This window comes from Brienomyrus brachyistius, chromosome 4, assembly GCF_023856365.1.
Source record: "Brienomyrus brachyistius isolate T26 chromosome 4, BBRACH_0.4, whole genome shotgun sequence".
NCBI classification, from domain to species: domain Eukaryota; kingdom Metazoa; phylum Chordata; class Actinopteri; order Osteoglossiformes; family Mormyridae; genus Brienomyrus; species Brienomyrus brachyistius.
In genome coordinates this window covers 15,988,468-16,007,137 of record NC_064536.1, presented here as the reverse complement: position 1 = coordinate 16,007,137, position 18,670 = coordinate 15,988,468, and the positions used below count along the sequence as shown (strand labels likewise).

Here is an 18,670-nt window from a genome sequence, read left to right as displayed (position 1 = left end):
CAATCATTGTTAGAGGGAAGTGTCCTTAGGCTGTGTGAGACCCTTTAATGAACACTACAAAACAAGGTGCTTAAATTTCATACAGGAGGTGTGTGGTTCAGGGAGTGTCCTGAATCAATAACCAGGATGTTGCTGGTTCAAATCCGATCGTGAGAAGAACGATTTAGCTGTTAAACAACATCCTTTACCCCCACTTTGTCCATGGATTGACTGACTCTGCTCTCAATTGTACATCGCTTTAAATAAAAGCATTGTACTATTTTATTCAGCCAGCAGCAGACCTACCATAAGGCAGGGTCCAGGGGCTCCATGAAGACAAAATTTCCAGAAATTATACTTATGAATACAAGACAAGCAACATGTCTGTTATTTGCATTTTTAGCGACAGCTTTCAGAATAGATATTATCTTCATCCCAGCTGTAATAGACCATTTCTACCTACAGGACTTGGACAATGAAACTGAAATTCCTGATTATAGACCACCATAATTTAACAGTGCGGTGTAGAGCCTCCTTTTGCAGCCAATGCAGCATCAGTTTATCTTGGGAATGACAGATACAAGTCCTGCACAAAGGCCAGAGGGATTTTCAACCAATCCTCTTGCAGAACAGTGGCCAGGTCACTTCGTGAAGCTGGTGGAGGAAAATGGTTCCTCACTTGCTCCTCCAAAAACTCACCAAAGTGGCTCAACAATATTCAGATCTGGTGAGTGTGCAGACCATGGGAGATGTTCAGCTTCACTTTCATGTTGATCAAACCACTCTGTCACCAGTCTTGCTGTGTGTATTGGTGCATTATCATCCCGATACACAGCACTACCTTCACAATACATTGGGTGAACACCGGTCTTGCAGAATGGTTTGGTAGTCCTCAGCAGTGACAAGCCCATCTAGAACAAGTAGCAGGACTAGCGAATGACATGATATTGCAGCCCAAACCATCACTGACCCACCCAAGTGCTGCACTCTACCCAGGGACAGATTATGGGTTGTGTGGGCCCATGGGCAAAACGTTCGCGAGGGCCCCCCCCCCCACCCACCACCACCACCACCAACACCAGCACCACCGCCACAACCACCACAATTCAAGGGCCCTTGGCAGCCAAACACCCTCCCTATAGGGTCAGGGGCCCTTGTAGGCAAAGGATCAAAGAATGTAGGCCCTCTAAAATAGACAAACGAAAATACATTGTTGATAAGTGTTGCAAATTGTTTTGGGCTAGGGGCCCCATGGACCCCCTGCACCCCAAGGGCCCCTGGGCAGCGGCCCCGCTGGCCCGGTCCGTAATCCGTCCCTGACTCTACCTATGCAACAGTATGGGTGGCAACCCTTTTGGGTCTTTTCCACACCATAACTCTCCTGGATTTGGGAAAGGCAGGGAAGGTGCACTCATCGGGGAACAATACATGTTTCACTTTGCCCGAGATTTGCACTGTTAGGCATTCACACAAGTGACCAAAGCTTTGGCTATAGTAGCCTAACTAAGAATATTGACCCTGTGGAGCTCCTGACAAACTGTTTTGGTGGAAACAGGATAGTGCAGGTGTACATTTAATTATGCAGTGAGGTGGACAGCTGTAGTTTTATCCAATCCAATCTGGGTTGGATTGTATCCAATCAAACAGGGGCAGAACACTACTAATAAAACCATAAACAACCTACAAAGGGAAACCGGTAATACAGAGAACAGGCAGCATAACCAACACACAAAAGAACATGAACAATGCTCAATTGTGGAAATGAACAAAGGCAGGCACTCAAATACATTGATAACAAAGACTAACAAAAGGCAGGTGTGAATCATCAAAAACAACCAATCAACAAAGACACAGGACAACAAGATGCAGGTGAAGCAACTAACAATAATAATAATAATAATCGATGCTTTATTGATCCCCGTAGGGAAATTGTCTTTTACGCCTCCCACAACTTGCTCTTTTTTCATAGAGGAAGTTGTCTGCGAAGGGCTCCCACCCGTAGCGGCGCCCAGGGAGCTGGGGGTTAAGGGCCTTGCTCTAGGACCCACAGTCTGAGGCTGGGTTTGAACCTGCGACCTTCTGATTACAGGCACGCAGGCTTAGCCCACAGAGCCAAACAAAGAACACAAAACTAAGGAACTAGAGACCTGAAACTAAGGAAACAGGGAAATACTACATTAGGGAAACAAATAAGAAAACAAAGAACAACATAAAACTGGAACAGAACCTGGAACAGGAAACTCGAAAGGAAACATAAAAGGCTGAGGAACAGAAACTCATATACAAAGAAAGAGATAAGACTGGTCATTAGCCAGCCTTGAACTCAGGACTGGGGAAAATGCAGTCCCCAAGCCATCCACCTACTCAACCGATTGCGTTAACCAGGGAATTAATGGAGCATACCGGGGCTGAAGGACAAGAGACAGGGTAGGGAACAGGCTGGCCGACAACACCTGCCGGCCAAACCGGGAGGAGACACAAAGGGCAGAGCTGGACGGGTGCTGACCCTGACAGGAATGTTCAATCACTTGGTTGCCAGGCTGTGCATATGTAGGCATGAAACCTCAAACACTATTTTAACAAGGGTTTCAGTTTCATTAACCAACCCCTGGAGCCTTTTTTTTCACACTGGAGTCTAGGCTACTGGTTGTTTTACTGCCAAACAAACCGGCAAAAAGTAGCCCAACAGAAGGAGAAAATGATACGACGATACAGGACTAATATTACATCTCCTATGTGTTTGAAACTAGTAGTGGTAGAGTGGTAGACAAATTGTGAAGAGATGTGGAGGGAACACAATTAAATGAACGTGCGCAAAAATTCTAGAGTATCCTTAGCATCAGGGTAAAGTAAAAAATTCAAAAATTTGACCAAATGATCTGCCGGCGTGACACCCTCTCCCCTGGTCTGAGAATTTTACCCACAGCACTCCTGCACCCACCCCGGTCGGTAAATTTTACCGCTGGTACCCTGCCGATTGACATATTATTGAAGTGACCAATTCCCCCCCGTTTGTCTTTCAGCTCCAAGAAATACTTTAAATGATCCACTTGGGAGGTCCCTTACCCACACATCTTGGAAGGTTCCATTCCAGATTGGTATGGTGGAATGGATTCTGTCACTAAGGAAAAAACTACAGTAAATATTCACAAGGGCCTTCGGTGCCACCTTTCCGTCTGAACACCTCTACATCTAACGCACCACTAAATGTGCCAAAATGGATTACGGGGACCCCCTCCCATCCCAAGCATGATGTTTCAACCACCTCCCTCAGCTAAAGGACTCGCGTCACTCACACCAAAAAAAAGAAACTCTTCAAAAACAGCTTCTTCCTCAGTGTTATCAGACGTTTCAGCAGCTCCTGCCGTTTGTAAACATTGCACATGGTGTATGATGAGTGTGTGTTATATATGTATAGATGAATGTTGTCTGTATTGTGCCTGTAATCGCACTATTATATGTATGAAATCCTTTGCACTTGCTCCTCTCTGTTGTGTATCTTGCATATATTCTCTGTCAGCTTTACGCCCTAAGAATCTCCCATCATGGTGCCTCCTTCAGTACCAAACTGTGCCAACAAAAATTTCCCCCAGTCTTCGCCGGTCATGTAGCAATAGAGATTCAGATTTTGCCTCAAATCGTCAACCAAGAACGCTGGGACGTCTTTACTACTTTTCCTTACAATTATCATCTTCAGTGTCTCGTAATATCCCTTTACGACATGTACAAACCTGTCATCCTCTGCAGTACTTATAATACGTATAATATTTATCTTAATAAAACTTCCTCTTTTTCAGTCTTTATTCGCTTTCACAAGTGGTTCATTTTGCCTGTTCAGCGTCGCACACGGGAATCAGCTTATCTCTCCACCTGATATACTGTTTATCTCCCGCTATTCTTAATAATGGCAAAGGTAGTGCATGGTAAGTAAGATATAACAGTTACTGAGCTATGCGACACGGTATCTGTTTACTAGCCTAATATACATGTACTCCTTGTAATAGGAAAAAGTCTGCCTGAATTATCTATCACAGAAAGCTCAATCCAAAATGCATTAAGTCATGCGGCTAATGGTGGTTCCTCCTTGAGGGAAAGTCTGCACAACTCGGTAAAGAGAGATATATGGCACAGAAAGCTTTAAAAATGGGGGGGGAGAGGAATAGAAATCTGCACTACAAGACGTCCCCATAAAGAAACAGACAATAGCCTTAATAATTAATACACTTTTTGAAATAAAAATATTCACATAATAAACAATTTATTGTCACCAAATATTGAATTGTGACAATCAAAGCCTAAAAGAAGCACAAAGAAACCTGGTCATTCAATGTTATAACAGACTGTTTTAAATGTTTTTATATATACAATAGCACTGGTTCACACTGCTAAACTGACTTTGAAAGAATGATCAAATGCAATTCAGTTTCATTAATCAATTAAGTACTAAGCTGAAGAGAAAGCTTTCCTTTTCAGGACGCTGGTTAATTGTGCGTTAGCGGAGTTCAGAAGAGATTATTGGAATTATAAGTTCAGGTATTTCTCAGCAGCATTTCCCTCTGCTGCCCTGATACCATACAGACAGCCACACCTCCTTCCCATTGAGTAATGCTTTGGATTCATTACCAAATAGCCTTTGGGAATTATTCCCAGACATCCCACATTTGCTATGATGCTGTGCATTAAATAATGCTATCATGCAGATAACTTACGCCTCTTGAATTGTAGGAGTCTTTCACTGCATAATGAGCCAAACTGCTGCTGATATTTACAGAACTAAGACTTTTATCCACTTAAAATTAAGCCATAACCATGATATATACTATATATGTGAATCCATAATACAATGTGTGTCCCTCTGCGGATGTATGGACAAGCAAGTCTGAATGTGGATGTTCATAATCTACACAACGAGAAGAAATTTAAAATGTAACAGCTGAGCAGAACACAATAAGGTGGCTCGTATATCGCAGGCTCGGCGGGGGTGCTCACCACGTTTTTTTTTTAGTTTCAACAAAGCAAACGTCAAGCAAATAAAGTATGTTAAAGGCCTTAAAATTTTGTAGTAGCAGTATAATGTTAATACACAAACTACAAGGATGACCACTGCAGCAATTCAAAAATGATAGCATCATATCATTTATATGGTAGCTTTTAGTGTCCTAACAAACACATCCATGCACTATGTTTTCTCAGCTAGCAATTGTTCATTCTGCCAACTCAATAAAATGTCTTCAAAACTCTTTGCAGAAAATGTATGAGCTGATATGATGAATTGGCTTCTTGTTACACCAACAAGCTAACAATCCAAATAGAAAGGAATCAGATCTTGGTTTCTTTCCAAAATATTAAAACAAAATAATAAATAAAATATTTGGGGGGTGGGCATATTACTGCTGTTTTTGATGGGTAAAAGATGCCTTTGAAGTGCATTACATAATAGTGTGTGTTAGGATGTTGTGCATCCCAGGATCGGAAGGCTGCTGGTTCAAATCTCATGGTTGACAGAGTCATTTCATTGCTGAGCTGTTAATTATAAGCCTTAACCCCAGCTGGTCCAGGGACTGGCTGACCAACTTAAGTAAATGTATGACTGCCACCAACATTTTAGCTGCACTCTCACTCTCACACACACACACAAATTGCAAAATTTTGCAAAGCAAATAATTAAATAAGCATTTTCAGATTAATATTATCAGCAGTAGTCACCGTTTCATCATACAGTACGTCTTTACTAATACACTACATAGACAAAAGTATTGGGACACACCTCTTTATTGAATTCAGGAGTTTTATTCAGACCCATGGCCACAGGGGTATAAAGTCAATCACAGCCATGCAGTCAGGTATATAAACATTTGTGAAAGAATGGGTCAATCTGAAGAGCTCAGTGAGTTCAAGCGTGATACTGTGATAGAATACCACCTTTGCAATAAGTCAGTAAGTGAAATTTCTTCCCTGCTAGATATTCCACGGTCAACTGTAAGTGGCATCACTGCAAAGTCGAAATGTTTAGGAACAACAGAAACTAAGTCATGAAGTGGCAGATCACGTAAAGTAACAAAGCGATGTTTCCAAATGCGGAAGCCAAACTTCCCCTGGCAGTAACTTCATGGAATGGGCTTCCATGGCTGAGCAGCTGCATAAAAGCTTCACATCACCAGACGCAATGCCAAGCCTCAGGTAGAGTGGTGTAAAGCTGGACACCACTGCACTCTGGAGGAGTCCAAACGTGTTCTGTGGAGTAACAAATCAAACTTTTCTGTCTGGCTGTCTGATGGATGAATCTGGGTTTGGCAGACGCCAGGAGAACGCTACCTGCCTGACTGCATTGTGCCAACTGTAAAGTTTGGTGGAGGGGGGATAACGGTATAGGGCTGTTTTTCCAGGGGTTGGGTTAGACCCCTTAGTTCCAGTGAGGGGAACTTAATGCTTCAGCATGCCAAGACATTTTGGACGATTCCGTGCTTCCAACTTTGTGGGAACACTTTGGGAAAGGTCCTCTTCTGACCCAGCATGTCTGTGCCCCAGTGCACAAGACAATGTTTATAAATACATGGTTGGGTGAGTTTGGTGTGGAAGAACTTGACCGGCCCACACAGAGCCCTGACCTCAACCCCATCAAACACTTCTGAGATGAACTAGAATGGAGATTGCGAGCCAGGCCTTCACGTCCAACATCAGTGCCTGACCTCACATGGGCAAAAACACACCCCATTATCTTGTGGAAAGCCTTCACAGAAGATTGGCGGCTGTTATAGCGGCTAAGGGGGGACCAGCTCCATATTGATGCCTATGGATTTAGAATGGGATGTCATGAAAGTCCCTGTGAGTGTAACAGTCAGGTGTCCAAACATTACTGACTATACAGTGTATGTATGTTCTTATATACTATACATGCATGTATCATTTGTGTTTTCATGCATACATTATGATAGGCAATGATTCTGATTCTCATATTTATTATGAGATTTACAAACTTAGAGACAATTCGCATAAATGCATGTTTGTGGACTGTGGGAGGACTGCTTTGTACCTTTGCAAACGAGATGCACGCTACTCCTTGTGGCTATGGTGTTATCCAAAGGCAGGCTACACCGCTGTATGGTCCTGGAGCGCGCCAACAACGCAACCTCTGCTACGCTCCACTTCTGGATTAATGTCTTCTTCTGTTACTGCCCAGAGGGGGAAACCTGCAGGGCATGTGCAGAGAGCCTTGGCCAGTGCGAGTCCGATTGAACATATACATGCAGGAGTAAAATCGACTCCCAGTCACATTATCCGGGAGTCTTAGTGCGAGTTGGAAAGTCGATTTTAGTACGATTTCAATCGGACTAACATGTTCACATGTACTTTACCGGTTTTAGTCAGGCGAACATAATAATTAGATTTTTTTTCTATCGTCATATACATGTACTGACTCTCTCGGCACGTTGGTAGCTGGACTGCTTTCACTGGGCGTGCGACTTAATGAACAAGAAAAATTGCGGTTCCTGAGGCTACACCAGCTGAGAAACAATGTGCAAAATGTAAAATTAATATTAATTCTCCAGGCATGCATCAAGCGCAGAGCTGTGAATGATGGGGTGTCAGCCTTACTCATAGCACACCCTCGTCGGCTGAATATTTCAACAAGTTCCTCTCATTGTCCGTTTTCATTTTTGGCTGCATTAGTAAGCAAACCACATGAGATCCTCAATACTTTGTCATCCTGGCTGCTTCTTCTCCTTTTTCATTTTTCCATCATTTGGGTGCCCTTCACACCTTCATTTTTCCTTCCCGACTTCCATAGTCAAAAGGTGCTGTTAGAGATATCGGACTCCCAACCCACACCGATCCAATTATGATTCAAATTTTTTAGGGCCCCTGAGTGGAATCGTCGTAACTTCTCTCTTCTTCCATCTTCTAGCCACTCACCCGACGAAGGGTTAACGGTTAGTGTTTCTGAATGAAAATCGCAGAACGTGGGGAACAGATGCGAACTCCACACACACAGCAAGGCTGGCACTCGAACCCTCAACCCCGGAGGTGTGAGGCGACAGTGAAGCACAGCGCCACACATGATGAAGTCATCTTTAATTACTTTCAAAAAAACTGTCCCCATCCTGGAAAGCCTGTCGGGAATAAGTGTTGTTTGCGGACATCTGAAGCCGCTCTGTTCTCTTAAAAAGCAATTGGCCTTTTGGTTTTCATTAAAACTCGATATAGTAGCATTTGGTTGCACGCACATAGATTTACTATATAAGACTTGGATGAAAACCATTGACGGCTTCAGAATACTAGCTTCCAGAAACCTAAGAAATGTAAATGGAACAGAAAGCGGCATCTGTATAAAGCTAAAGAAGAATCTCCCGGTTGGCATTGTAAGTCCACAGCCCTCCTACACAATACTTAAGTTAGTCCCACCATTAAAAAGACAATGACCATAATGAATTAATAATAATTATTATATGTTTAATTACCTACATTTCAGAAAGGCTGTACATTGGTAAACGGCGCCTCATTCGTGTCACATGACTGAGGTCAACACTTCGCTACCCCGAGCCGCGTCACAGGTAACGCGGAATACAAACCCAGCGCTCAGCACAGGTTAGCAGGTGATCAACACTAACAGACTCTATGAGACACAAATACGGCAAATGGATGTAGCCATTAAAAATGCTTTATTTATAATGGAGCTCTGAGTATAGTTCAGTTAACTTTACAGAAACGGCTCCAATAACCTCTAGCATAATCTGGAGTTACAATTAAACGACACATCATTACATCTTATTTACAGTACTACGCACAGGACATGGTCGCCGTCAGATGTTTGTTGTTCAACGAAACACAGAAACGTTAAGACTTGGTACAAAAAAGGGTGTTTTGTGGTCAGCGACTGTTTAATCACGTTTAGACTTTGGCAACTGGATCCTGACTTTTTTCCCCGTTTCTTCCTGTAAGAACTTCCTTTAAATGCCAGCTGTAGAAACACATTGAAAACTAGTGACTGAGACCCAGTCACTACTTACCCAGTTTTGCTTACGACCCAGCAGTGATGCACTTTCCCAAATGAATTTTTTGGATTTTTGAATATACGAATATTTCGGCTTGTTGTAGAACTAGATCTGACCCCAGGAAAGTAACACTTCCCTTTTTTTTTTTTTAAACAGTGTTTGTCACTTAAGCCATTTGTAGATCCTGTTTGAAACTTTTAAAGGAAGGAGTCATCTGAAGGTGGAGCATAAGAAAAGCCCAAAAATGCATCATCGGGTTCTAGGACACTGGCATTGACCACAGATTGTTCCCCAGAATAGCAAATGGAATTGGGAACGGTCTCATCCGTAAATTCTGGATCAAAGTTGTTTATGTCGCATGGCGAGTTCTGAAAGGTAAAAGTCAGAGTTAGCTTGATACACATATTTTAAAAAATTACTCTCACAGACTAGATAAAACACTCCACCACTAACTGGAGAAAACCATCAAATTTAATCTATGTACAACAAGCTTTAGCCAAAAATCAACCTCTAATCAAAACTACTACATACCACGTTGGGTTTGAACGGTGGTGGAATTTTTTTCTGCTCCAGGTCCTCCCAACTTATAGAAGAGAAGAAGGGGTGTTTTTGAATCTCATTCTAAAACAAAGAAAAACCTTATAAACATACAACAAAATAGACATATAAAGAAAATGAACAATTTGGGTTCCGGCTGTTATTAACCCAGAGGACTGAGAATGCAGAACTTGTGCACTGAAGTCGGGTGGGTTTCCTTCAGGTCCTCATGTCAGAGGAAGAACAACTAGCAGTGCACACTAGTGATGGCTAAATTAAGTTTGATGAACCATTTGCTGCATTTTCTGCCACCACTAGATGGTGCTCTAGGTTTGCTTTGGGCCATGCTTTGAGCCTTTTATGAACAGAGAGCACCATCTAGTGGTGTCAGAAAATACAGCAAATGGTTCATGAAGCTTCATTTGGTCATCACTGGTACACACACAGTGACAGAGTGGCAGCACGGCCTCCCACTGGCTCACTGTGCCTCTCTACACTGAACCGTACTCACAAAGTCCCCAGCAGCACCCAGCCTAAGCCTGCAGTCCTTCTCCAGCAGTCCCTGCAGGATTGATGACGCATTGGAAGATGCCCCCTGGTGGACAGGAACCGGCTTATGAAGGATGTTCTCATACATCTCCTGGGTGTCCCTGCTGTAGAAGGGGGGCTTCACACACACACACAAAGTTTATTAACACTAGGATTTACTTCTCTCCAATGGGGCCCTTACCCTAGGCTGCAAATTAAATTATAATCATACGGCTAAAATGCTAACTCTGAACAAAATGTTCAAATTGAAAGTGCTTAGCAATAGTCTGTAAAATTGTGCTACACTGAATAGCATTTTGACTGAATGTGGTTAACAATATAGGCTTGTCTGGGCACTTAAACCTGAAGTAGTTCCATAAAAATTTCACACATTAAGATGTTTTCACCTTTTGTTTCATGCAAGCAACTCTATCAATAGAGGACATTCATCTTAACGTGTAAACATTGAGGGGGGGTGATTGCTTACCAGGCCATAAAGCATCTCGTAGAGTACAGAGCCCAGACACCACCAGTCCACTGTGCTGTCATATGGCTGTTTCTTCAGCACCTCTGGGGCCAGGTACTGGTAGGGAATTCACACACATGGACACGCAAGCTTCAGAAAGACGGACGTCATTCTGACTGAACAGCCGCAGAGGACAGGCGGTGGGAAACATCCCCACAATTTCCTTCCACAGCCCTGCCTCCCTACTGGACTCCTGCAGCGCACTGGACTCCATGGAGGGGAAAGCAGCAGCCCGAGAGCGAAACTCCTCCCCCCCCCCCCCCCCCCCGATTTATCGATGATTCTGGACAGATCTCTCACCTCCGGGGTGCCACAGAAAGTGTTTGTGGTCTCATCGCGGGAAATGCCTTCTTTGCACAGTCCGAAATCGGTCAACACAACGTGCCCCTTTGAAAAACAGCAACACAGAGACATTTCAAGCACAGACCACTCATTATCCGCGGGTTTAAAGGAGTCTTTGTTGCTCAGGAATGCTGGCCGGGAGGTCGTGTCGTGCGCTTATTCTCATCACGTTCATTAGGGCGTGATCCTTGTTAGAATTCAAGGTTAGCTGTAGTCCTCTGACAGTACTTTCGTCCCAGATTACTCCATAACCATACCGCTTTTATAAAATATCATTAATACTGCTGCAAAATTGAAGCAAAAGGGAATATTTCCTATTCAAGCATACAGTTCTATCACCATCATCTTGTCACGTCGTGTAAGTTGCAAAGCAAAAAATGTATTAATGTAAGAAACAGCAAAAGACCTTTTCCACATCTCGTGTAAACATAGGTCTAACACATACAAATTATACATTTGCACAAGCTAAACACGTTAAGAAATACATTGATAACTGTTTTTTTACACATTAATTCATAGCCACACCCTCCAGACAAAAAGACAACCATACTTAACTTACTTCAAAGTTCAGGAGGATATTTTCTGGTTTCAAATCCCTATAAACAATAGAATAGATTGGCAGTTGTATGCAAACATTTCACAATGTTTTCATATTTCACAAAAAAAAAAATTATTTGGAATCTTATAATCTGTATTTCCTTAACACAAGTAGGATGTTCTCTTCACCAAACAACATAATACTTTGAACTCGAGAAAGGCATTTCAGAAAGCATTAAAACAACCATCAAAGCTAAATTAGGAACATATTGCTCTGTCAAATGGTGCCTTATAACGAATCGACTGCCCCCGAGACTTTATGAAAGCACTTATTTTGTGTCTGATGACATTGGCAAGCCGCCATCCGCTGTCCAATTCACTTTTGCAGACCAGGAAACATTGGCCTCACTAACTGCCCTTCAGACTCCAAAGGGGTGACTGGGACGCAGCAACCCAGAGGCTCTTAGATACGACAAGGGACATTTCAATAATGTCACCTACCTGTAAACAATATTCAATGAATGCAAGTAGCCCAGAGCACATCCCATTTCCGCTACATAGAATCTGGCTCGAGGTTCTGGAAAAGTCCGCTCTCTTTGGAGGTGAAAGAACAGCTAGAATGACAAAATTAATACCAGTATGAATGTACTAATAATGTAACACACATAATAATAATAATAATAATTCCTCAGCCTCTATCATTTTTAGGCGTCTACTAATATGCCAGATTGCAATGTCACTATGGGAAATGTGCTCACAGATTTTGCTTAGTATTTATATAGTTATTCCATACATGTAGATGATTTTGGGCAGTCAGTCAGCCAGCTAAAAGACGGGGTTCACCTCTCCACCATTGACGAAGTCCAAAATGAAATAGAGCTTGTCTGTGGTCTGGAAGGAGTAGTGCAGACTGACCAAGAAGGGGTGCTGGAGGCTCTTCAGAAGCACATTCCGCTCAGCCATGATGTGCTTTTGCTGGGACACAATGCCGGAGAACATGAGGAACCGGTGAGACCCCAGAAAAGCAGAACGCACACCAATGCCATCAAGCGTCACCAAGCACCTCTCCCTCACCTCCCTCCTGTTCACTATGATTCGTTTCTGCAGGACTTTTACAGCGTAATACTTCCCGTCCAGCTTCCGCTTGGCAAGGAGAACCTAATTATTGGGAGAACATCAACAAATTCATGACAGCCGGCTCCAAATGAACAAAAGCTGAACACCAACTCAAACCTCTTCTGAAGCAGGCAACTGTTCAACTAACAAAACTGAAGTGTAGATGTGTTACAGGAGAAATTTCCACTGGGACTCCCCTCCCTCCTTCCCTCCATTCATTCATCCATCCATCCATCCATCCATCACACAGAGCAATTCCAAGTGTGTTGCACACCAGCCCTGACCACACGCATGTAGAGCGAAGGGCCCCTGCCCTGAAAGCTTCCTTGAGGACGTACCTTTCCAAAGCTGCCCTTCCCGATGACTGCCAGGAAGTCAAAGTCTGTCGGTTTGGCGCTATAAAGTTCAGAACAAATGAGTACATTTTTCTTCACTCAGAAGTGGAAAAACCCAGAACAAAATGTCAGATACTTTCCCAGCTCCCCTTCATATGCCATCAGTAAATTAAAAAAAAAAAAAAAACAGGCGGAGATCCTTCTGGAGTTACTTTTCCCCCCTATTTACAATACGAAGGGTGGAAAAATTTATACATTTGTGACAATGGCTACAAACAGCTTAATGTTTGCTCAACTTTTGACTTGCTAGTCACTAGTCTAGACCCCCAATTACTGTCCATTTTGGCAAAAAAAAAAAAAAAATGACGAGGGATGAACTCACTGTGGATTGGCGGAGGGACCCAGATTGACATCTCTGGGGGAGCTACTCTGTAAGACACATGGCAGGCCAGCTCAATGTGATATCTCCAAGGCTTCGAGAGAACCACCTGAAGGTTAGCATGCCGTACCTTATCATCATCATCCTCAGAGCCATCGGAGAAGTTTTTGGGTTTATCCATCTGGAGGAAGGTTCTGACTTCCGGGCTTGAAACAGGAGGCGAACCGTCACACCACAGGTAACGCCCGAGCTCCCAGGGTGGGTCACATGACCAAATGACGCAAAGCTCTACCCACTATAGTATTACAGTATAATTACAGCAAGTAATGTTTGTTTTGAGTGCCGGTTTAATTAACGGCTTGTACACAGTGTTCATTGTCAGTTTAGTGCACGGTTTACACACCACGTCGCGCGAGTGAGAGCTCTATGGTCTTCAAGATACTCACTGGGTACAGAGCTGAGGGCGTGAGACGATGCTCTGGATGAATTCATGGAGTCCATTCCTCCTCTGCTTTATAAACTCTGTCAAAGGACATCAGCAACAATACATCTAGTCCCTAACATCTGGATTGAACAGGCTACCACACACACTTATATCATACGATTAAAACAGATTAAAAACAGACAAGAAACTATTTTGGATGTAAAATTACTGAATAGATCCAATCTAATAATAATAATAAATGTACAGCTCTAAAAAAAAACTGAGACCATAGCAAAATTTTCAGTTTCACTCATTTCTCAATTTATGAGTCTGCGACTGTAAATGATATTTTTTATTTTCTGCAAACTCCAGCCTGGCTCTTCTCCGTTTCATATTAATGAAGGGCTTCTTCCTTGCTTTATGGGACTTCAGCTACGCACTGTCCTAACAGTGCACTTTACACGACTTAATGCTTCCCATTCTCGTTAAAGGTCACTTGATGTCATCCTCCGATTTATGAGGCACTGCTGGATAAGTTGACAAACATCTCTGGAACTAGAAAGATGCTTCTGCCCTCTGCCTGGCTGCTCTACCCGGCTGCTCTACCCGGCTGCTCTACCCGGCTGCTCTACCCGGCTGCCCTACCCGGCTGCCCTACCCGGCTGCCCTACCCGGCTGCTCTACCCCGCTGCTCTACCCGGCTGCTCTACCCGGCTGCTCTACCCGGCTGCCCTACCCGGCTGCTCTACCCGGCTGCCCTACCCGGCTGCCCTACCCGGCTGCCCTACCCGGCTGCACTACCCGGCTGCTCTACCCGGCTGCTCTCTGGTCATTTTCCGTGTCTCCTGCTTCACCACTTCACTGGATCTGACTGTTCTATAATATTTATATGGCCGGAATACATACCAGGATCAAAATTGTCCCCAAATATCCTCTTGGCTGGGATCCTCAGGTTTAACGCGGGAAACTGCTTCCGTAACTGGAAAGAGAGAATGCAGGGTGTGGGAGGGGGCCGGGGGCAGCTCAGCCTCTCATAGCCTCGGGGAGACAGTCGGGGTGTCTCACCTCATTACCCAAGTGTCTGCCCTGCAGTATCTGAACTGGGATCAGTAAGAAAAGGGAGATTAAATGAAACTAGTTCCCTGATATATGTCAAATGAATACTCCGGAGAGAAGGTTTGCGATATCCGGCGGATCATGTGTGCTGGTCAGTATTAGGCTCCCATATTCTTGAGTGGAGTCTGAGAGCACAGTCAAAGGAACCTGAGTTCGCATACTGTTAACAGACTTTAGCTTCAATGAGCCCACAAAGCATCAGTATATGTATGATGATCTAAGAGGTGGACAATTTCTGTCTAAATTCCTGGTGAAACAAGGCAGCATATAATAAGGTAAGTGTTCCATTGTATAATGTACTGGGGGGCAATGTCTGGATAAGCATCAATGAAAACACTCCGTTACCTACCGTGTTATAAAGTTTGTCAAATTCTGTGTATCTCCTGAACACAAACCATTCCCTCCGTCCTACTCTGACCATCACTTTGTAAACCTAGAAAGAAAAAAAAAATAACGTAAACAAAGTTTTGTGGAAGGGGCGGCATGGTGGTGCAGTGGTTAGCACTGTCGCCTCACACCTCTGGGACCCGGGTTCGAGTCTCCGCCTGGGTCACATGTGTGCGGAGTTTGCATGTTCTCCCCGTGTCGTCGTGGGGTTTCCTCCGGGTACTCCGGTTTCCCCCCACAGTCCAAAAACATGCTGAGGCTAATTGGAGTTGCTGAATTGCCCATAGGTGTGCATGTGTGAGTGAATGGTGTGTGAGTGTGCCCTGCGATGGGCTGGCCCCCCATCCTGGGTTGTTCCCTGCCTCGTGCCCATTGATTCCGGGATAGGCTCCGGACCCCCCGCGACCCAATAGGATAAGCGGTTTGGAAAAATGGATGGATGGAAGTTTTGTGGACAAATTAGTAAGACAGGCTTTAACTGTTCCGTGCAAGTTATACGAGACTTCGATGCACATTGGTTACTAAGTGTGAGTACATGGAAGAGTAATATTACAGAATCAGCACGATGAGATAAGTTCAGAAAGAATACTTTGCGGTCACTGTCTGCAGTACTAGTCAAACCATTAGGTGACACAAGCAGCTCTCTATCTTCACCACTAGTGTCCCCCCTGGGTGGGGGAGGACACCTGCCTAGGTCTCTGACTGGCATATACACTACACACTATAATAGTACACCTAAACACTAAAGCTAAACAGTTCCTGTACAAGTTCCTGTTCTGAGTCAGCTTTGGTGTAGTACTCACTGTACTCTGAGTACTCAGACTGAACGCTCCCATACAGGTTACTCACGGTGTAGCGCTTCTTCTTGTCCCTCTGCTCATTGTGGCAGGGGATGCTGACGTCAGGCCAGGTCGCCTGTCCCTCCATGAGGACGAGTCCCTCAGTAAGTCAGGCTCCCACCTGTAGGCAGCTCCTCAGATCCGAGTCCCAGCCGGTCCCAGATTTGCCAGAAGACTGGTTCTTTCATGCCTAGGAAGACAGAAATCGACAAAATTACAAGCAGCGCCTCACAACAGTCCAACTGGTTTTTGCAGAAAATCTGCTCTTAATTTCTTTATTGAGGTAATTGTATAAAAATTTCTGAGGGGCCAGTAGGATACAATATTTAATCCAAGAGCTACAGAACCGGCTTTGAGACACATTATATTTGTTTATGTCTAGAGTTGCAGGCAACTTCTACATGGAGGTTGTTTGAATTCCAGTTTCCAACCACAAACCCAAAACGTCATGCTGATAGCTCTGAAATGTTGTGTATGTGCATGTTCCTGTCCAGCGCACTGCACCTTTGAGTCTGCGCCATCCTGAAGAGACTCCGAATAACCATGAGCTCAGTAAGTGGTCATTAACAATGAATGGATTCACGAGGCACACCTTGCTCAAGGACTTGAACCCACAACCTGCTGTTAACAAGTGCAGATACACCTGCCTCTTCTCAGAGCCCGAGACTGACATCCCCATCAGGCACAACCTGAAATTTCCACTGAGAGCCATTTCACAACAACTGGAAAGACACTTGGGCAGTGGAACTGCCGCTTCCGGCTCTGCCAGTGTGCGAATAACACACACAATTATAGATCAAGCAGAGTCTTGTGCAGTCTTGTCCCAGCATGCCCAAAAGCCCAAGTAAGACTCTTCCAGGAACATGGGTCAATCAAAACTCTCTGTGATGTCAAGGTCAGTGTCATCACAACATGTACAAAAACTATAACTAAGCAATAAATATACATAACTTCTCAGTCCTCGCATTTATCTATAGCTCAAAAAAAAAAATAACGCGGACAATACAGATAATTAAAATAAAAATTAAAAATTAACATGATTTTAACGTAAGATTGATTGTTCTTGTGTAGGCTTAATATTTCATTTAATACGTTTCATGAAACTGATAAGATCTGATTTTTTTTTTAAAAGGAAAAAGACAAATACTGTCGCTGCCCCCAGATGGCACAGACAGTGATGACATTGTTGAATTTTACAGTAAAGGAAAACAGGCGAAAGGATGAACAAGAGTGGCATTCATCGGCTATTCTGCGAGTTCAAGCAAGCAAATTTTCAAACTGGTTTAGTTCATGACCAGTGTTAAGTCTTGTTTTCTGCTGAGAGGAAACATATGTTAAATGCTAAGCAAAATTTGCATGCTTACAAAGTAAAGTTATAACGAGCACGCCTGTAAAGCGACACATTGATAGTTTTTCAGTCAGCTCTGCGAAAGTCGTCAGTTGCTGTGAAATTAAAAGACAAGAATAAAAAATAACCATAAGTGAAAGTAGATTTGTTCAGGAACCAAAAGAATTTTTCAGATATAATGAAATATACGAGACAATAAACTGCAGTTCGGGGACAAATGACAGGTTAACAAACGATACAAGGGACATTTCGTAACAAAACTCCTTTATTACCAATTATGATTAAAGTTCAGTCATTCTTTGTAAGACTGGTATTATCTTAGGTGTTGGCAAGAAGAGACAAAGTTACTGACTTATGCGGAATACTTTCCAGCGTCAGCAACACTTTCAACAACCAACCATGCAAAAATATATTTCAGTGTAGATATGGAAGAAAGCCAGAATTACACATCCGATTTACTACTTGCCGCCGCAAACTGACAAAGAAGCTCGAACTCAACTTACATCTTTCACTTTGGTAGGCTTCTGAAACCGATAAACTCCACTTGGCAAAAAATCGATAATAGAGGGATATATTAGTTCAGCTAAAGACGAGCATGCACGATCGGTGGTCTTCTCTGACAGCCGACACCATATATCCCATTAGACATACTGACAAATTCCAGGCAAGGCAGGAAACGCCGAAAAAGTTTATTCTGCGCGTTCCGGTGCAATTAGTCACGCGACTGCAGGGAAAGGCCCTAAAAACGGCGTGACGGCGTCCCCTAGTGGCCAACGGGCGCATTCTCAGGTAGTCACCGGGAGAGCGAATGACGCACATTTCCGCACACGTGAGAGAGGATAGAGATGTAACAGATCGTCAACAGAAAGCTTCTTGAAATCAGCGTTTGTATTTATGCTCCGTGCCTGACAGCGATCATTCAATATAATTACGCAGCGAAGATTGAGGACTGTGGTAGCATTTTATTTTGCGGAAATGCAATGAAAGAGGAAAAGTTAAGCCTTGCTGAACGCATAAATGCCACTGTGGTCTGCTTGAATATGTTTCTTCTTTAAATACGTTTCACGCAGTGCTACCCACTGAGCCACCCATTGTCAAAGTGTGTGTATTTCACAGATTCATATTTTGCCACCTGGAACTTACATACATTGTATATGCTTAAGAGGGGAACTGATTTCCAGGGGGTTGTTGCATTCCAGTCTTGCTAATAAAAGACGAACCGGTTACTTCCTTCTGTGACATTAGATTCTTCACTTGCTCACATGTGCATACATGCGTGTGATT

At 43.5% G+C, this 18,670-nt stretch overlaps 1 protein-coding gene across 2 annotated transcripts; it reads right to left on the bottom strand.

The window, feature by feature from the left end:
• Window positions 1-8,409: 8,409 nt before the first annotated feature.
• LOC125740696 (serine/threonine-protein kinase Sgk3-like) lies at window positions 8,410-18,113 on the bottom strand. 2 transcript variants are annotated; one of them, XM_049012211.1, is made up of 17 exons: window positions 17,890-18,113; window positions 16,049-16,228; window positions 15,162-15,245; window positions 14,603-14,675; window positions 13,719-13,794; window positions 13,403-13,478; window positions 13,276-13,322; window positions 12,897-12,954; window positions 12,517-12,600; window positions 12,286-12,417; window positions 11,944-12,056; window positions 11,465-11,501; window positions 10,864-10,950; window positions 10,525-10,620; window positions 10,021-10,176; window positions 9,504-9,593; window positions 8,410-9,340 (listed from the first exon to the last, which is right to left on the bottom strand). In XM_049012211.1, the coding sequence occupies exons 2-17, from the start codon at window positions 16,124-16,126 to the stop codon at window positions 9,170-9,172; spliced, it is 1,458 nt and encodes a 485-aa protein (XP_048868168.1). In that variant the 5' UTR covers window positions 16,127-16,228; window positions 17,890-18,113; the 3' UTR covers window positions 8,410-9,169. The 2 variants fall into 2 exon arrangements, with proteins under 2 accessions (XP_048868168.1, XP_048868169.1); XM_049012212.1 differs by lacking the exons at window positions 16,049-16,228; window positions 17,890-18,113 and adding an exon at window positions 14,762-14,796.
• Between the last annotated feature and the right edge of the window lie 557 nt (window positions 18,114-18,670).

What these genes read in the sequence shown, in the direction of transcription:
- LOC125740696 (XM_049012211.1), bottom strand. Translation starts at nt 16,126, where the DNA reads ATGGAGGGACAGGCGACCTGGCCTGACGTCAGCATCCCCTGCCACAAT. An exon ending in CGCCCTCAGCTCTGTACCCA is followed by an intron (nt 13,479 to 13,718) that starts GTGAGTATCTTG and finishes TCCTGTTTCAAG; the next exon opens with CCCGGAAGTCAGAACCTTCC. An exon ending in GGTCCCTCCGCCAATCCACA is followed by an intron (nt 12,955 to 13,275) that starts GTGAGTTCATCC and finishes TGAACTTTATAG; the next exon opens with CGCCAAACCGACAGACTTTG.